Consider the following 19,387-nt stretch of genomic DNA (forward strand, 5'->3'; position numbering starts at 1 on the left):
GTTTTGCATGCCAAATGTGACATTTTGTATTTCAGATTCATCTTCTGTAGTAATTTTGGAAATGTCATACAAACAAAGATTTTGTCATTTACCAATGGAATTACTATGCATGGCCGCTTAGCCATCTTTAGCTGGCTCTCGTGGTTGTTTCAAGTCAGCAAGCCATAAAAAATCTTTATCTCTCTGAAACACAGCAATTTGGAAGATAATCGAATGGTGACTAGGGGGCAGAAATGCCAGTCTGAGGAATTATACCACAATCTCTCTTGCATTTACAACCTTCCTCAGAGCGAGTGTCAGCAGAGGAGAGAGAGGAGATGGAAAATTCATCAAATGTCAAGCCTTGTCTCATTCGCACGGTGGCGAGTCAGCCTCATTGTCTAGGGAGAACCCAGCCTGGCTCCACCGACCCCGTTTAGAGGAATTCCAGTGGTTCGTGATGGAACTTTTTAGCATCTCTATTTCCACATAGAACCCTCCTCAAAATGAGTTATTAAGACTTGCTAGGGACGTCCCTGGAGGTCCAGTGGTTAAGACCTCATGCTTCTACTGCAGGGATGTGGGTTCAAGCCCGGGTCAAAGAACTAGGATCCCTCATGCCACGGGGCTGGGCCAAAAAGCCAAAGGAATTAATTAATTTTTTTAAGACCTGCTAGAACTCTGTTTCTCTAAAGGGTGGGCCCTGCAAGAGGAAAGGCACAACAAGAAAGTGAGTCAATGAAATGGACCTTAGAGTTAACTTCTTTACACCAGAGGGAAAAAGGCTCCGGAAACTCACCTTCCAGCGGGGCCAAGGCCACGCTGCTCCCTTTGATGGGTGGGTTACTTCCGGGAGGGTACCGAGCTTGGCTATGCCGCCTGCTTCACAAACATTTGGATCTGCAATTACTCGCTGACTCATAGCTCTGTAGCAGGTTTAGTAAGAGGGGCGATGAAAAGAAGAGAAACTGATGATGGGGGATAATGGAAAAGTTCACCTTTGATACGACACACAATCTGTCGTGTCCATTGCACACGGAATGACAAGAGTCAGAGAAACACCAGGTTACAGTGGATTCAAGTAGGGAGGTGAGACATTTTTGAAATGAGACCCTATAAAATATGTGACTCTCTATATAAGAGTAGGGCGAGGCAACCCACTCCAGTACTCTTGCCTGGAGAATCTCCTGGATGGGGGAGCTTGGCAGGGTACAGTCCATAGGGTCACACAGAGTGGGACACGATTGAGGCAACTTAGCATGCACGCATGCAAGTGTTCCATTCCTGGGCCAGGAAGATACCCTGGGGTAGAAATGTCAACCCACTCCAATATTCTTGCCTGGGAAATCCCATGGACAGTCCACAGTGTCACAAAGAGTCGGACACAACTTAGCAACCAAACAACAACATATGAGCTGAAAATCTTCCAACAATTAAAATATGACTTGTTCTGGAAAGTACCAGATCCAATGCTCGATAAAATCTGTTACTACCTTCTTTTCTATCACTACCCCTTCAATCTTAGGAATTGTTGGAGAAACCCTGGGGAAGAATTATTTAAATACATGAATAGCTGATATGACATAATCTTTTTTTTTTTAATACAACGTCCAGAGATCAAAATCTCCCCATGCATGCTAAGTCACTTCAGTTATGTCCCACTCTTTGTGACCCCATGTATTGTTGTCCACCGGGCTCCTCTGTCCAGGGGATTCTTCGGGCAAGAATACTGGCGTGGGTTGCCATTTTCTTCTCCAGGGTATTTTCCAGACCCAGTGATTGAATCTACATCTCTTATGTCTCCTGCATTGCCAGACGGTATCTTTACCATTGTGCCACCTGGGAAGTCTTCAAGATCTATGTCTAGCTTCAAAATGTTCCCCAAGCTTTTTCCTCCTATTAACATTCACTGGCTTGATTTGAGGTTCTTCTTTATCCCTCTTTTTTGTTCCTTCTTTCTTTTTTTTTTTTTCCTGATCTTCATGAGTCCTAACAGCCAGCATTTCTGAATTCATTTGAATTAAGAAGGATCTTGCATTTCACTTCTCCTGACTTAAGCTTAATTCCATCAGCAGGGCCATCTGTGACAATGACAGCCCCTCCACCAGAGGAATGGCCTTTTCGGATCTCATAGCTGATTTAGTTTCCTGGGATAGAAATGATTCCCCTTAATTTAGTTAGAGCCACATTGACACAAGAGTTCATTAGGACACCCATTTGCTGGCAATTCAATTTCAAATTAAATACACTTTGTTGTAAATTTTATTACTTTTAAACTACTGTATCTATTGTCTGTAATGGCCCTATTATACAGTTATGAAGGTAAACCGATTTCATTAGTAAACATCAGACATGTTATGTAAACCACAGTGAGATGTGTTCCTCAGTTTCTTTCTTTGTTCCTGTGGCAAAAAAATGTAAAGCCCTCGTGCAATATCCTAAAAACTTAATCTAAATAATTATATACTGAATTCATGATAATCATCCTAAGGGGGGGGTAAGAAAGCAGGGTTCTCTGTTGTAATTTGAGTTCTTTGTAATTAAAGGGTTTCTAAAAATACCTTCCTTAGTCAAAAAGGAATGCGACACACATCAAAAGGTTAATAAACAGCTTCAAGAGGATGCCAGCTACCTAGAGATAAGTCTAGTGGTTTGTGGTCCCTTGGAGTCATCACACTCTAGACCAGGAGCCACACATCACCTTACCTTTGAGTCAGCACTTGTAACACAGTGTTCTTTTTTCTCCGGTATACAGCTATTATCAATTTTAGTTTGTGCACTATATAAAATCTAATTTTATAAAAACACCCCCATCAAAGTCGCTCAGTAGCCCTCCGCCCAAAGATAAACACTGGTGAAATATTGAGGTCTATTCTTCACAGCCAGGGTTCCCTGGTAGCTCAGTGGGAAAGAGCCCGCCTGCCAATGCAGGAGACGTGGGTTCCATCCCTGGATTGGAGAAGGGAAATCGCACGGACAGATGAGCTTGGCGGGCTGCAGTCCGTAGGGTCGCGAAAAGTCGGACACGACTGGCCTACTGAGCATGAGAATTCTTCACAGTGAGGTAGCGAGACTCACTGTTTTTTCTTTTACAAAATGAGGCTGATGCTGTAAATACTTTGTAACGTGTATTTCTCACTTTGTGCATTATACATACTTTCCAGGAGATTAATTTTTTTAAGTACAAATTTTTAGCAATGACTTAGTATTTAATTTTAAGTGTCTACCATAATTTATTTAAATAATCCCTTGTTGTTGGATAGTTAGTTCAAATTTTCATGACCATAAGTTAGCCTATAATTAATTTTCTCTTGCAAATAATGTGGTGCCAACGTCCCCGGCTATTTTGGGATTAAGTCCTATCACTAGAAGTGAAGCATGTAGTAGGTATGCTTGTCCATACCTTATTGAGTATTGGAAGGAAACCTCAGCAATATGTAATCCTGCCCATATGGCCTATTTTTTTCAAGTACTGAATAATATTCACAGACAGATGTCAGATGACACCTTATTTCCACTGCTAGTAGGATTAAGAGTAAAGTAAAATGGCGATGAATAAACAGCACTGGTGTATAATAAGGTTTCTCTCCTTGCAGTTGACATTTTGAACCACATAATTCTTTGTTGCCCTGTGCATTATGGAATGTTTATCAAGATCCTTGGCCTCTGCCCACTAGATGCTGTTAACAGCTTCCCCCTTAGGTTCAGTCATGACAATCAAAAATATCTCCAGTTATTGCTAAATGTCCCCTAGGGGCAAAATTGATCCCTGCTGTGAACCGCAGTATTAACTAGTATTTATTTAGTGCTTCTCATGCTCAGAGCGTTCTTTGAAATGCATTCTATTTATTATCTCATTTAACCCTTAAAATAATCCACCAAGGTATTATTATTCTTGCTTCACTGATGAAAAGCTGATGCTGAGTAAAGTTCTATCCCTCAACATCCTGTTAGAGGTCACACAGTCAAAGAGGGGGAAGCTTGGACTTCAACAGGAGACCATCCCCCCTGAGAACCTCTGAACCTGCACCTATTACTTCTGCACCTCCTGACCTGAGATCCGGGGGCAGAAACTGCCACGTCCCAATCTTAGAAGTTCCTACACTGGCTCAGGGATTTGGATAGCCTCTGAAAGATTGGAAGTCCCCTCCCTAAACTGTCCTATATGAGCGAAAAGGCAGATACATCCCAGGAGGAAATGGGGTCATGGGTCTCACACACTGGAACCTTAGGGCGAATCAAACCAAGGGGTGCCTGTCACCTATGATTAGCCCATAATTAGTCCATACCAAAAGAAACAAACAAGAAAATAAAACACACTAAATGTACCACTAAGGGAACGTACTTCTCAAATGTTCTGCCGCTCTTTAAACATGACATAGGAATGTATTCACTGAGTCCTTCCCCGTCAAATCTCAAATCCTGCGTGAAAGAAAACAGAAATGAAAAAAAAAAGATACCCAAAAAGTACTTGAACATCTGTGTAAACCTGACTTTTCCAAGACCAGGGTAAGTTTTAAGTTTAGGTTCCAAATATGAACATGGGGATTATACCAATAGTGGCCACCTTATGAACTTCCCAGGTGCCTCAGTGGTAAAGAACCCACTTGTCAATGCAGGAGATATGGGTTCGATCACTGGGTTGGGAAGATCTCCTGGAGGAAAAAAATCGAAACCCACTCCAGTTCTCTTGCCTGGGAAATCCCAAGGACAGAGGAGCCTGGCAGGCTACAGTTCACGGGGTTACAAAACAGTCGGACAAGACTTAACGGCTAAACAACGAACAACAAGCCACCTTATTATGGAATCTGAATTTTCTGTCTGCTTAGTTACTTTTTGGCCAAAAATGTAGACAGAATAGTAAATGATGTAACCAAAAGAAGGAGAAATGCCTTGGAGATAACAACTCAGCTTTCTTTGTCTCTTTCTATCTCTCTGTTCTCTCTCTCTGTCTCCCTGTCTCTGTCTCTACGTCTGGCTCTCATATACACACCCTTTAATAGTACAATTTAACAAGACAGAAATGGATACGTGGCTAGACATTTAGGATGCTAGTGATGTTAATAATAATTGTGATCATATAATTTATGTTCAATCTGGGACATTTTGAAGTCAAGGGGAGATTTTAATTATTTTAGGACAACAGGCATAACCCAGAACTCTCCCTTGAAAACTGTAATATATAGTAATCCTATCAAAACGTTCCTCCAGATGTTCTGAGAAGGTACCATACAGGCAAATATCAACATATTGACTGAAAATAAATGATGAGAGAGAGAGGGAACTCAGGATGGAAGCCACAGCCCTTTATAACCTAATCCTGGAAGTGACACTCCATCACTTCTACTGTATGGTATTGGTCATACAGATCAATTATCCTTGTACAGTGTCAGAGGGAATTACACAAAGGGATGAATAACAGGCAGTGGTGGTTTAAAAAAAAAAAATGTCTGCCACTGCAGGAGACATAAGAGATACAGGTTCTATCCCTGGGTAGGAAAGATCCCCTGGAGGAGGGCATGACAAACCACTCCAGTATTCTTGCCTGGAGAATCCCATGGATAGAGGAGCCTGGTGGGCTACAGTCCCTAGATTTGCAAAGAGTCAGACACAACTGAAGCAACTTAGCACACACGTATGCTTGAATACCGGAAGGCTAGAAGCATGCTTCTACAGGGATTAGGAAATCCAGACAAGTGTTGGAAAGTCCTGGATTAAGCCTCAAGATCTGAGAATAACTCTGTGGCTCTCAGCTCTGTTCTCTGGACTCTTGGTGTCATCTTCTGGACCTTCCTTTCTTTTTTCATGAAAGGTAGCACATGCTAACTTCTAAGTGACTTTCTGACCCTGTTTCCTGCCAGTAGTATTTTGGAATTCAGAGACCTCTTTTTATTTTGTCCTCTCTCTGTTCTTTTTAATCAAAGCAGGTGATTTCTCTGCTCATGTAATTCCACCTAAGGCTTTGTTGGTCTTCCATTAATCTTAGTGGATTATACCTCATTAGACATTGATGATTTTCACTATGTTCTTATTTTTTTAATGGCATAATGAAGGTTAAATTTTTCTAACTGACTCTGCATGCCCTTACAAAACTAAGATAGTTATTTGTGAATTCCCCTCTTCCAAGCTGTGTCCACTAGGATGTCCAGTCATTTCTTATAATGAAGCCGCCAGCGGAAAGTGGCCTTTAGTAAGAGACCAGTACCCATAACGCTCTGCTTCACCAAGTACAGCTAGAACTAGTCAGGGCAGCTGGAATCATGAGCAGTTTCTGTATTTTATTTCTGACTTGATCTTTCAAAATATTGAAAATTGAGGTGAGGTTGTCAGCATGGAATGTTTGGTCAAGGAGTCCCAAACAACTTGACTGCATGATTATGACCCTAAATTCAGCATAATTTAAGTATACTGCCTTAAAGACATAATTTTTTGGTTTTTATTTTTTATTTCTCTAAAATAGTCCTGCTTCATTAATTCTCTCTACTGAACTGATCCAAGAGAGGAAAATATAGTTGGAAAACCTGTTAGTCCACTTAAGAACATGTTTTTAAAACATAAATTTCAAGAGGGAAGGATTAGACACCAAAGTCTCTTATGCATACTCTCTGTTTAAACCTTCTTCATAGATATTTCCTACTTGTGAAAGAAAAAATTAAACAGATATAAAATAATTGTCATGTGGTCATAGTAATACTTTAAAGGCTCTTCATCATCTGAGCATATTTGTTATATCTGTGAAGTCTTATTGAACAATAAAATGGGATGGAGTCATAGCTAATAATTTTTCTAACCTAAACTAATATATTTTTTTTTCTGAAAAGAACTGGAAGCATTGAATCTAATACATATATTAGATTCAATATATAATATTCTGATATATATATTAGATTCAATGCTTCAGGTTCTTTTCAGAAAATCTTGATAAACCTATGAGACATTTTTACATGAAATATATATATACACACATATATTTTAAAGTTGGAAAGGACTTTAAATATGAATTATTCAATTCATTATGTACATTTTCTTCTTCCATATTCACAAAAGTTGATGATGTAAATTTTAGCCCGCACTAAATACCTCAGGGATATCTGAGCCATGAAGAGGCAACAAGAGGAAAAATACATTTTAGATGTTGAAAAGCCATTTACTAGGCAGTCTTTTTACTATCAAAAATATATTTCCTGAAATGAAGGTACTTAATATAAAGGAAAAACAAGTGGTCCTGAGAAGCTTGTTTTCACATTTATAAATTTATAGTTTTTTTCCTATTAGCAATATATTTATGGGAATTTTCAAGCATGCTTGTTCTTTTCTTGACTCTATAACTGTCTCTCCCTTTGCATTGAGGTCACTCATCTTAAGGTTTCATTATTATTGTGTGTAACATTCACTAACAATTCTTTCAGGAAGTAGGTTGGTGGGTTACAGTTCCCCAGCCATGCACAGAGGAGTCTGGAGGGTTAGTCCGTGGGGTTGCAGAGTCAGACATGACTGGGCGCACACACGCATGTGTGTGTGTTTGAAAATCTATACCAAAGGCATTAAAGCAAAATTAACATGCAAAATGCACTCAATAAGCTCCTTTGCTTCCAATTCATTGCGTAATAATCTCATCGGATCTAGGACGACAGAATCACAGAAAAAGGGATGTCCACAGTTGTATTTCTCCAAAAATAATTAATTCAACTTTATTGATCATCCTCTTGGGACACTGAGTGCATTAAAATTTTAAGCAATAATTCAAATGCTCCCAGCTCATTCATCTTTATTAGCTGAACTGTCAGAAGTTGTGAGAACTATTGTTAATCCCTGTTTTACAGACTGAAAACAAAAAGCTAAGTCATAGAGATGTTAACTTGCTCAAGATGGACGTGGAATCACTGAGATTCAAACCCCAGGCTGTCCGCCCCAGAGCTGTCCTCTCCCCTGCATGCCACACCTCCCACTTCTGTGTTGTATCACCAAATATCATTTCTAAGACCCTCCCCTAACAGTCAAGTGAATCCAGAAGCTAAGCTTTAAAAATGAAAACAGCACACTAATAATAACTGACTTTCATATAGTACTTTATTCAAAAAGACACTTACGGAAATCTTTTTGCATTTCTCTTTCACAACATTATGAGGGAAGAAGGCGGGGATCGTCCCCACTGTTTTCCAGATAAGGACACTGCGCTACAGAACATCTTCAAAGAGGCTGTGCTTAAGATCACACAAGTGGAACGTGATGCAGCAGGATTCCCAGTCAAGCATGTTCTTTTGTAACTTGGTGAATTTCTTTCTTCTGTTTTTATCACACAGCAGAGAGCCTACTTGTCTGGCTTATAGTTTTGAAAACAATAGACTAAATGTCTTCAACTGTTTTACCTAAAGATATTTTGACTGATTCCTACATGCGTTCCTATTTTTCTGGTTAATCCACATCTTTCTTCAATCTAGAGATACCGGGACAGCCTCACAGAGACCAGCCATTCCCTTCTAGGAATCAAGCCCGGGATGGCTCAGTTATCACTGCCTCGGGTGGTACGCTAAAGATGGATAAAAACAGAACAGCACTATCATCCAAGGAAACAGACCACCCAAGAGCTAACATTCACAATTCATCTGTATAAGTGTGTCTTTAAAAAATTAACTCATCGCTAAAATCACAGGGCCAGTAATTCATGTGTCTGTTGACTACTGGATTCATAAATGCATCTGGTAAAGAATCCATCTGCAAGGTGGGAGACGTAGGTTCGATCCCTGGGTTAAGAAGATCCCCTGGAGGAGGGCATGGCTACCCACTCCAGGGTCGCAAAGAGTAGGACACAACTGAGTGACTTTCACTTCACTTCACTTCAAAGCAAAGCAAACAAAGTACCTTATCTCTCGGAGTCAGCTGCTACTGTGTTATTGCTGACATATCCTGGGCTTTTCTCTCTGGTCTGTAATTTCCTCAACTTTCTTTTACCTACGCTGCCTCCAGATGTCGGTCTGACCTAGACTGTCCAAACCCTTTAGCAAGCTCAAAAACCAACAAAACCTCCTCCTCCTGCTTGAACAACCTTAGCATTATACTATGAGATTTCCTCCTGTTTATGATCAACCTTTAGCATATAGCCAGTCAACAACATCTCCAGCTATTTTTCTTCAACACTTCCTTCATTCATTACCTCTTTGACAATGGAAATGGGAAATGTAAATAGAAAAATTCTGTTCCAAACTTCATCTGTCCCCCACCACTGCTTCCCTAAATGTGTTTCCACTCTTAAATGATTTCCTCTCAGTCAAGGAAAAGCAAATAAGAGGTCAAAGGAGAAATTGAAAAATATGTTGAACTAAATGATAAAGCATAACATCTCTAAATTAGTGGAATACAGTCAAGAAATACAGAGAAGAACATTTACAGCATTCAAAGTCTGCATTGCAGTGAAGTTATGTAAAATCAATGATGTATGCTTTTACCCTAAGACATTTAAGAAAAAAAGCAAATTAACCCCAAAGTAAGCAAATGCAGGTGTACTCAAGAGTCTGATTCCTTTTTTGTTTTTTGACTATTAACAGTTTCAAGACCTACCCTCCACCCCCAAGCTCCTCTTCTCCTCCAGACATTCCCCACCTCGGTGTCAATGGGAAGTTCAAAATCATACAAGCACCTGCTGCTCACGGAAATTTCACCCTGACCCCACCACCTAACCACAGTAAAGCCAAACCGTCTCCACCCGCTGCTTTTGCAAGCTATTTGTAAGCCTGAGCTGCTCTTTCCAAAAAGCATCGTAACATGAGTAATAAGCCTTGTCATATCCTCTTTTTTCCAGTTTTTTTTAAATTTTAAATATTTTTTTAATTGAAGTGTAGCTAACTTACAGTGGTGTGTTAGTTTGAAGTGTACAGCGATATACAGCTATACATACTACATATATATCTACTTTTTTCAGCTTCTTTTCCCTTATAGGTTATTACAAAATATTAAGTAGGGTTCTCTCTGCAATATAGTAGATCTTTGTTTGTTATCTGTTTATACATGAAACAGTAGTGTGCCTGTCTTAATCCCAGACCCCTCATTCATCCTTCTCCTGTCTTTCCCCTTGGTAAACATATGTTGTTGTTTTTTGGGGGGGTTCTATTTCTCTTTCGTATGTAAGTTCAGTTTTTAAGATTCCCCATATAAGCAATACCATATAATATTGTCTTTTTTTGGCTGGCTTACTTAGGGTGAAAATCTCTAGATCCATCCAGGCTGCTGAAATTGCCAATGTTTCATTCTTTTCTATGGCTGAGTAATATTCCACTGTGCGTATGTACTGCATCTCTTTTATCTATTCCTCTGTCGATGGGCATTTAAGCTGCTTTCATGTGTTGGCTATTGCAAATATTGTTGTAATAAATATTGGGGTACGTGTATCTTTTAAAATGATGGTTTTCTATGGATATATGCCCAGGAATGGGATTACTGGATCATATGGCAGCTTTAGTTTTAGTTTTCCGAGGAACCTCCATCCTCTTGGTGTGTGTGTATGGCACCATCAGCCTTTATAGATGAAGTAAATTTGGGATGAGGGTTGGGATACTTTGCACATCATGGGGTGATACAATAAAAGGAAATAATAAAGATAAATAGAGGAATCAATTAAAGAGAAATTGAATGAATAATAAACAAAACCAAGAAAAATAAAAAATTAGTTCTAGAAAAGATTATGAAGATAAGGAAAACAAGCAAAGTATTGGTTTAGAATGGTGTATGAAGAAAAGATGGACAAGGCTGAGCAACTAGGCAAAACTCAACCACGACGAAGAAAAGTGTTAATCGCTCAGTCGTGTCTGACTCGAGACCCCATGGACTGTAGCCCGCCAGGCTCCTCTGTCCATGGAATACTCCAGGCAAGAGTACTGGAGTGGGTAACCATTTCCTTCTCCGGGGGATCTTCCTGACCCAGGGATTGAACTTGGGTCTCCTGCATTGCAGGCAGATTCTTTACCATCTGAGCTACCAGGGAAGCCCTGTATAAAGAAAATAGGGAATTTAAAAAGGAGGGGAGAGTGATAAGCCGCAATAAGGAAGGATCAGTTAGTTTTACTATCAGGGACACCTTTTCCCCTGGAAAATTGCTTTGCCTTTTTCTCTATATTTTACAATATAATATACACATTGAATCAAAATTACTTTCATCAAATTAGTCAATGCTTCCTATATGGAGTCATACTATTTACTTCAGTATTTCTTAATTGTGGAGGGAGTGACAGCCCCTGACACCATCATATCACCACCATCAAAGCACCATGAAAGCAGCATTTCATAATCACCTATAATGCTATTCAAACAATACTCCCCTGGTATTCTCATATCGATCACTCTGTCATCTCTTACACTGGCAAGGTTCTCTCCCTGAGGGACAATTAGTGTGGAAAGTGACCCTCTGTTAAGAATGCAAGGAAGTCTGCTTACTTTCAAGCACTGTCAAAATCATATTGTTATTGTTGTTTAGTCAGTAAGCCGTGCCCAACTCTTTGCAACCCCATGAACTGTAGCCCGCCAGGCTCCTCTGTCCATGAGATTCCCCAGGCAAGAATACGGGAGTGGGTTGCCATTCTCTTCTCCAGGAGATCTTCCCCACTCAGGGATCAAACCCAGGTCTCCTGCATTGCAGGCAGATTATTTACCACTGAGCCACCAGCGAAGACCCCTGGAAGGTTGAAATCAGACAGCCCATCAGAAGACAGATTTCAGCAGCCTAAAGGGAAGATATAATTCTCTTCTCTTACCTTGAACTTCTGAAAAGGTAACCCTAGGTATTAATATTCCAAACTGTTACTTAAGAGGGTACATGCAGGGCTTTAACCCATGGCTGCCACATTTGTGTATTCATTTTCAGTCTTTCCACCATAGAAATGTGTGGGAGATGGCTATTAGAGCCATTTGCTCTGCCTGGGGGCTAATTACTCTATTTGGTTCATTTTTGAAAATATTATGTTACATCCAAAGGCAAGAAAATTGATGGAGGCTTGTTTCAGGTTTGCTTATGTAATTTCGCACAGATTAAATTAGTTAATCAGAAATTATGCTGGCTAAAATAGATCTGTTGGTTTCTAAATCTACAGTGGAAAATTGCTTTTTAAAAAATAATTTAAATGGCATGCTATTTAAATATATTTTCATCAGTTCTCTCAAATGTGAGACTCGAGTTGTAAGAACCCTAAAGGAAAGCCATGGAGGAATGTAAGAATCCACGGATACAAGGGTTGGAAAGAGTATGTACCTGTGACCTCCTGCAGCAAAATGTTACAGTATCCACCTCAAAGAATGGAATGAAAGAAAATTTGAGAAGTCAAGGAAAGGGTTCAGGGGCATCTGAGAATTCTGGGTGAAAAGTGAGAAAAGAATAACAGGCTTGCAGCTTCAGTTTCTTCACCTAAATCATGAGAATCATCACACCTGTCTCCCATGGTTATGTGCAAAAAAAAAAAAAGTATCAAAAATTCCTGACCCAATGCCTGGTACTCAATACAGTTAATTTCAATATATTTTAAAAATTAATATCATTTAACACCATGTCCATGTTCATATTTCCTTGCTTATCCCCAAAACATGGACGGGGAGCTTGATGGGCTACATATAGTCCCAGACAGTCAGATACTATTGAGCGACTCAGCACGACCACACCCCAAAACATCCTTGGGGGAAACTTTGTGTTGGTTTTTCTTGAGAGAACTTATTAGTGAGCACTTATTAGTGAACTTAATACTGAGCTATTAGTGAGCAAATTTTAAGACCCTAAAAATGAAAACTAACAATGAAAAATGAAAATGAATTCAAAATTTTTTCTGAAAATATCCCATCATCTATAGCCAGGACTCAAAGATAGATCGAATGAATTAACTCTACCATGGGGGGTTGGGGGGAAGATCTCATAATTTTACCACTCCAGTGATAATTTTTAAAAACCAGTTCACTCTGAGTGAAGGGTAATCAGGAACTCTAATACTGCTTTTATAACTTCCTATAAGTTAACTAGGAAAAGCTGCCTGGTATTTTAGAGGTGTGATCTTCTCTCATTTACGATTACTAGATTACAAATGTATGTGGAGAATAGGAATTCACGGTCTTAGCAAGATACTGTTTTTAAAGTCATAAGCTCTCAAAACTGTATATGAGAATTAAATGTTATCATATATAAAGTGCTTAGAACAATGCCTGGCACATGGTGAGTGCTATAGAAGTATTATCTAAAATTATAAGATGAAGAAAGGTCTTAAGTTAAATGTGAATAAAATCTCCCAGCGTGTTTCTGTTAAATTTATCCTTTCTGACTCCTTCTCCAGAGATTATGAGTTAGTAGGTCTGTGTGGGTACCCAGGAATGTACATTCTATTCTAATTAGCACCTCAAGTATCCTAAGAGAGGTTGATGGACCACATTTAAACAACCAGTGACACTGGGTTTTATCTGAAAAGCAATGGAGATAACAATAAAAGAGTCTTGGTGTGTCATAAAAATAAAAGATATTAATAATATGAGAAAAGTTAATGGCCAGTCAAATAACAAGGAAGTCAATGGGCAGTCTTAGCAACTATACTCCAATAAAAATGTTTTTAAAAGGGCAGTCTTGAAGGTCTATGTATATAGTGACCCTTGAACCACATGAGTTTGACCTGCTCAGGTTCACTTACGTGCAGATTCTTTTTTCAATAAATACATCCTACACCATCAAAGGTTGGTTGAATCCTAGGATATGAAATCAATGATGAAAAGGTCAGCTATAAATTTATCCATGAATTTTCCACTTCCTGGGGGTCCCCTAACCCTCACATGATTCAAGGGTCAACTGTACTAGGAAACAGGGATAGAAAGAAAGATATAAAATACAAAATTCTCTGTGTGTGCAAACAAGGTAATGTATTCCCTTTTAGATGAGGTCTCACAGCACAAACCTTTGAAAATTTAAGTAACCATAACAGAGTAAAAGGAAATCAACCCTGAACATACATTGGAAGGACTGATGCTGAAGCTGAAGCTCCAATACTTTGGCCGCATGATGCGAAGAACTGACTCATTGGAAAAGACTTTGATGCTGGAGAAGATTGAAGGCAGGAGGAGAAGGGGGCAACAGAGGATGAGATAGTTGGATGGCATCACTGACTCAATGGACATGAATTTGAGCAAAGTCTGGGAGATAGTGGAGGACAGGGAAGTCTGGGTGCTGCAGTCCATGGGGCCACAAAAAGTCAGACACGACTTAGAGACTGGACAACAGCAGAGTGAAAGGGCAACGAAAAACTAATCATGTAAAAAAAATAATATTTTTTCTTTCAAGAAACCATATAATGAGTTATTTTTATGAGTGAGATTAGTTTTCAAGAAAATGTGATTTGTCATCTTGGAACTGAGAAGTTGGCTTCAGGAAAAAAAAAATATTGCAGGATTTATCCTTTTAACATTCATTTATATGGAAATTGCAAAGTAGAGTGCAATACCTTTCTGCAGAATATTGCTTCAAAGTCAACTGATGATAGACAGATTGGTGTTTCGTTGACTAAACGTTTGTAGATGTGGACGCGTATAAGCAAGCAGTGTGCGCTTGGTCATGTCTGACTCTTTGCGACCCCATGCACTCTCTCTCTAGGCTCCTCTGTCCGTGGAATTTTCCAGACAAGAATACTGGAGCAGTTTGCCACTTCCCTCTCCAGGGGATCTTCCCGATCCAGGGACAGAACGCCCGTCTCTTCCGCCTCCTGCATTGGCAGGAAGATGCTTTGCCAGGAGCACCACCTGGAAAGCCCACGGACATGCATGGAAGAAAGTGAGAGTGACAGTCGCTCAGTCGTGTCCAACTCTTTGCGATCCCATGCACTTGGTCCTTGGAATTCTCCAGGCCAGAATACTGGAGTGGGTAGCCTTTCCCTCCTCCAGGAGATCTTCCCAACCCAGGGATCCAACCCAGGTCTCCCACATTGCAGACGGATTCTTTACCAGCTGAGCTACAAGGGAAGCCCAAGAATCATGGAGTGAAAAGCTTATCCCTTCTCCAGTGGATCTTCCTGACCCAGGAATGGAACCAGGGTCTCCTGCATCGCAGGCAGATTCTTTGCCAACTGAGCTATGAGGGAAGCCCATGGACATGTATAGACATATGTAAAAATTATTTTTATTTTTTCTATTAGTAATTAACTTAAGCTGTTTCATAAGAAATACATTGTTTCTTTAAGTCTTTACTGAATTTGTCACACTGCTTCTGTACCTTGGCCGCGAGGCAGGTGGGATTCTAGCTCCCCAGCTTCAACCTCTGCATTGGAAAGTGAAGCTCCAACTGCTGGAAGTCCAGGGAAGTCCAGTCCCCATATTCTTTCTTAATGTGGAAGAAAGGCAAGCCAAAGAAATCTCAAGGAAATGGCTCACTATTAAGTGATCTAAATAGGAAGCTGTGGAGAAGTCTTCATCACTAAATGGAAGAAATCACTCAAAATGGAAGCTAAATAAAAAGCCTGTCTTCTAAAGCAGTGTTGTTTCCAGGCAATACATAAAGCTTCTCAACAATTTCACAGAAGCGACTGGCTTCCACTGAGCCCTGTTTGTCTCTGCTCTAATTAGATCTGGTTTATAGATCATGTCCCTAACTCTGTCATCAAATCACTGAATGACCTTGGTAGTTTTTTGCAAATGCCTCAGTTTCTCTGCTTACAGAAGGAGGGTAGTAATCCTTGACACCTTTTTACTGCACCGATGTATTTCACAGATTAATGAGTCATGAAAACTTGGAGGTGCTCTGATCAAAGGCACTGTATAACTACAAAGAATTATTATTTACTGTCGCTCCTTTTTATTTACCACTAATGAGCGTTGTGGTCAGCAAACGTATTAGAGGGAAAAAAATGGGAGGCAAAATTAAAGAAGGCTATTTCTCGCCATATTGAGATATAACTTTTGTTACTATTTATTGGTGTTATGCAGACAGATTGAAAATGAGACCTCCTGCAGTCCAACTTCCTGTCTGAGAGGTTTTTGTAAATATACCCAACATACTAGATCTAAAGGCTTGAGCACCCTGGCATTTTCCTTGGATTTCTGCAAATTCTACATAGAACTCACATTTTGGTGAACTTGGTAGATGGGACACAGCATCAAAACGTTCTTACTAAGATCTTTTTCTCATATACCTTCTTTTTACTTTTCATTTTAATGAATCTGTAGCAGTTTCACTGATATGTAAATCGACATTGATATGTCAGTCTCTCTCTCTCTCACACACACACACATACACACACACACACACACATATACACACATTTAACCTTTCTATTCTTTGGAAATGAGATAATCTAAATTTCCACTTAGAGAAACCTGGAGTCAAATCATTGTTTTTGCTAGAAAATTTCAATTACATGAATATAAATTTATTTTCTGTTCCTTTTCAAACTGTATTCCCTGGTACCACTTTATAGCCTAACAGATTGATTAAACACCCCAAGTAAGCCATCTAAATAGCAAAAAAATGGTACCTATTCAGCACATGTTTCAAAAGATTTTATCCTTTCAAAATTGATAAATGGCCCAGAATTTTTATGGTGCAAATGAGTGAAGTGAGCTCAAATGAGTGAAGGAAATCTCTAAATATTAGCCATAAAATAAGCAGTTTTATTTTAATTTGTTCCTCCTAAAAGTGCATGTCAAAATCTTCTTCCAGGAATATATTCTGAAGCACTTTGGGTCTCCAACAGACAAGAAGGAATACACCTTCTCAGAGCCTTGGCAGTGCACCCGTCTCTGAGCAGAGTTCTTTCCCAGCCCCAGGCTTCTTTCCCATCCAAAGCTCTATCCTAAAATAAACGAAGCACTCAGCCATTAGAGGCACTTCAGCCGAAACATTTCTGAAACAAGTACATTCTTCAGTACTCAGGGTAAATGAATTTTTCATGAGCTACGATCTATGTAGAAAAGTTTTCATGAAAATCTAGCATCTTTTAAAGGAGATCTCTTCAGACTGAATTGTGTTCACTCAAACTTCACATGTTTAAACTTTAATCCCCAGTGTGATTATAATCAGAAAAGGGACTTCGGGGGAATGATTATATTTAGACTAGGTGGAGAGGGTAGGGGTCCCAAGATGGGATTAGTCTCCTTGTGAAAAATGACATTGGAGACCTTACTTCCTTCTCCTTTCCCTAGGTGGATACACCTAACAACACACTATTCAGGATCATGCACTACCTCCATTTAAACACTTTGACTTCTTTTACGTATCAGTTCACCACTCGGGTCACATTAAAAAGTACGAATAGGTCACAGTCTGGACAAATATATAAAATGAATAACTGCCAGGCACTTGGACACATCTCCTTAACCACAGCTACGTGCATTGTTCAAATTATTCAGCCCTATTTCACACAGAGGTTCAAGGTCATATAAATATCAAAACCAAGGGTACGCCATGGGCTCTAATACAAGATCTGAAGCTTTTTCCCACAGACAAGGCTGACTGGGGTGTTCAGGAAACTTCTGACACAGTGGGGGAGGGACATGGTGAGCTGAGAAGGGGCCATAGAACGTTTTCTCTGGCTCATCCTCCTGTGATTTAATGAGCACCTACTTTGTGCTGGATTCTTGCACATCTCATCCCACCAACAACGTACTAAAGCAGATCATACCACCCTTGATGTACAGATGAGGAAAGTGAGCTCAGGGAAGTCACGTCACTTCTCTGTGATCCTGCACCTTTCAAATGCCCCAGCATCCGCCTCTCACACAGAATTCTGACTCCAACGCTCAGCCTCCCGCCACCGTAGCATCTGTCTAAGTGTTCTTCCAGCAGTGCATGCCTTTTCATTTGGTCATTTATTCAGTCATTCTAGGTCACGCTTCACACAATTTAAGACACATAGACTCAGAAAAGAAATAGAGAAGATCATAAATTTTGTTGTTAGAAGGGAATAACGGTGACATCTGTGAAGCACTTAGATTCTCATGGATGTTTTTACTCTTTCCTGATACTGAAATACTGTGAACACGCGGCATTGAGTTCTGCTCTTAATGAGCCCCCAGACCCTGGGCTGGAGACTCTACACAGCACAGCAGGTGAGCTTTCTGCTCCTCAGCTTATCTTTCACAGGATGAGGATATAAAAACCACCAGCTCCCTGTCCTAAAGGAATCCATGTGCTTCTTCTTTAAAGCATGATGGTAAGTTGAAAAACATACCATGGCACCACACGTACAAAAAAAATGGAAATGTTGGATTGTCAATGTATCAGAAAATATATCTGAAAAATAATGGTTTAAAAAAGGCTTATATCGCAGAGACAGTCATGCATTTGTTTTCACCTCAGTGACTTCTGAGAGTCCTGTCTCGATAAAGATGCAAAGTATTGTCAAAATAGCCACAAATTTCTCAAGATCAGTGCCCAGTAGTGGGATTGCTGGATCGTATAATCATTCTGCTTTTAGTTTTTTAAGGAACTTCCATACTGTTCTCCATGGCTTCCTGGTGGCTCAGCGGTAAAGAATCCACCTGCAATGCAGGAGGTACAGGAGATGCAGGTTCGATCCCGGGTCGGGATGACCCCTTGGAGGAGGAAACGGCAACCCGCTCCAGTATTCTTGCCTGGAGAATCCCACGAGCAGAGGAGCCTGGGAGGCTGCTGTCCACGGAGTCGCACAGAGTCGGACATGACTGAACTGGCTTAGCACAGCACATACTGTTCTCCATAGAGGCTGTAGCAATTTACATTCCCACCAACAGTGCAAGACGGTTCCCTCTCCTCCATGCCCTCTCCAGCATGTATTGTCTGTAGATCCTTTGATGACGGCCATTCTGACCAATACCTTTGCTGGAGTTTTGATTTGCTTTTCTCTAATAATTGATGATGTTGAGCATCTTTTCATGTGCCTCTTGACCATCTCTCTGTTTTCTTTGTGAAGTTAATTCAAAGAGAAAAAATGCCGCATAGTGCTGCATATATGTGCAATCTAGAAAAATGGTACAGAAGAAGCTATTTGCAAGGCAGGAATAGAGAGGAAGATGTACTGAACGGACACATGGACACATGGGGGCAAGGGGGGCTGGGATGAATCGGGAGATTGGGATTGACATCTATATACCGCCATGTATAAAAGTGATAGATAGCTGGTGGGAAGCTGCTGCATAACACGGGCAGCTCATGGAGCTCTGTGATGACCTAGAGGGTGGGTGAGGTGGAGGGGTAAGCGGTAAGTCCAATCGGGAGGGGACTTACATATACTTGGGGTTGATTCACTTTGTTGTGCAACAGAAACTAATACAACATTGTAAAGCAATTATACTCCAATTAAAAAAAAACCCATGAAGACACATAACCCGGCTCATGGGGTCCCCCACCCTTGCAGCCGTATTTCTCGCCTGTTGATACCATAGCAAATTATCTCCAGTTCTGGGGCTTCAAACAGCAGAAATGTCAGCT

The 19,387-nt window shown here is 40.2% G+C and overlaps 1 protein-coding gene across 1 annotated transcript in view; it reads right to left on the reverse strand.

The window, feature by feature from the left end:
* Window positions 1-668: 668 nt before the first annotated feature.
* The window catches only part of LOC110122836 (orofacial cleft 1 candidate gene 1 protein), a 44,876-nt gene continuing 26,157 nt past the window's right edge, over window positions 669-19,387 (reverse strand). The window contains exons 6-8 of the mRNA XM_070456962.1: window positions 4,325-4,401; window positions 779-858; window positions 669-682 (exon numbers count right to left, since the gene is read on the reverse strand). Coding sequence (XP_070313063.1) covers window positions 669-682; window positions 779-858; window positions 4,325-4,401 — 171 coding nt within the window. The remainder of the gene's footprint in view (window positions 683-778; window positions 859-4,324; window positions 4,402-19,387) is intronic.

This window comes from Odocoileus virginianus, chromosome 27 (genome assembly GCF_023699985.2).
Source record: "Odocoileus virginianus isolate 20LAN1187 ecotype Illinois chromosome 27, Ovbor_1.2, whole genome shotgun sequence".
In the NCBI taxonomy this organism is placed as follows: Eukaryota; Metazoa; Chordata; class Mammalia; order Artiodactyla; family Cervidae; genus Odocoileus; species Odocoileus virginianus.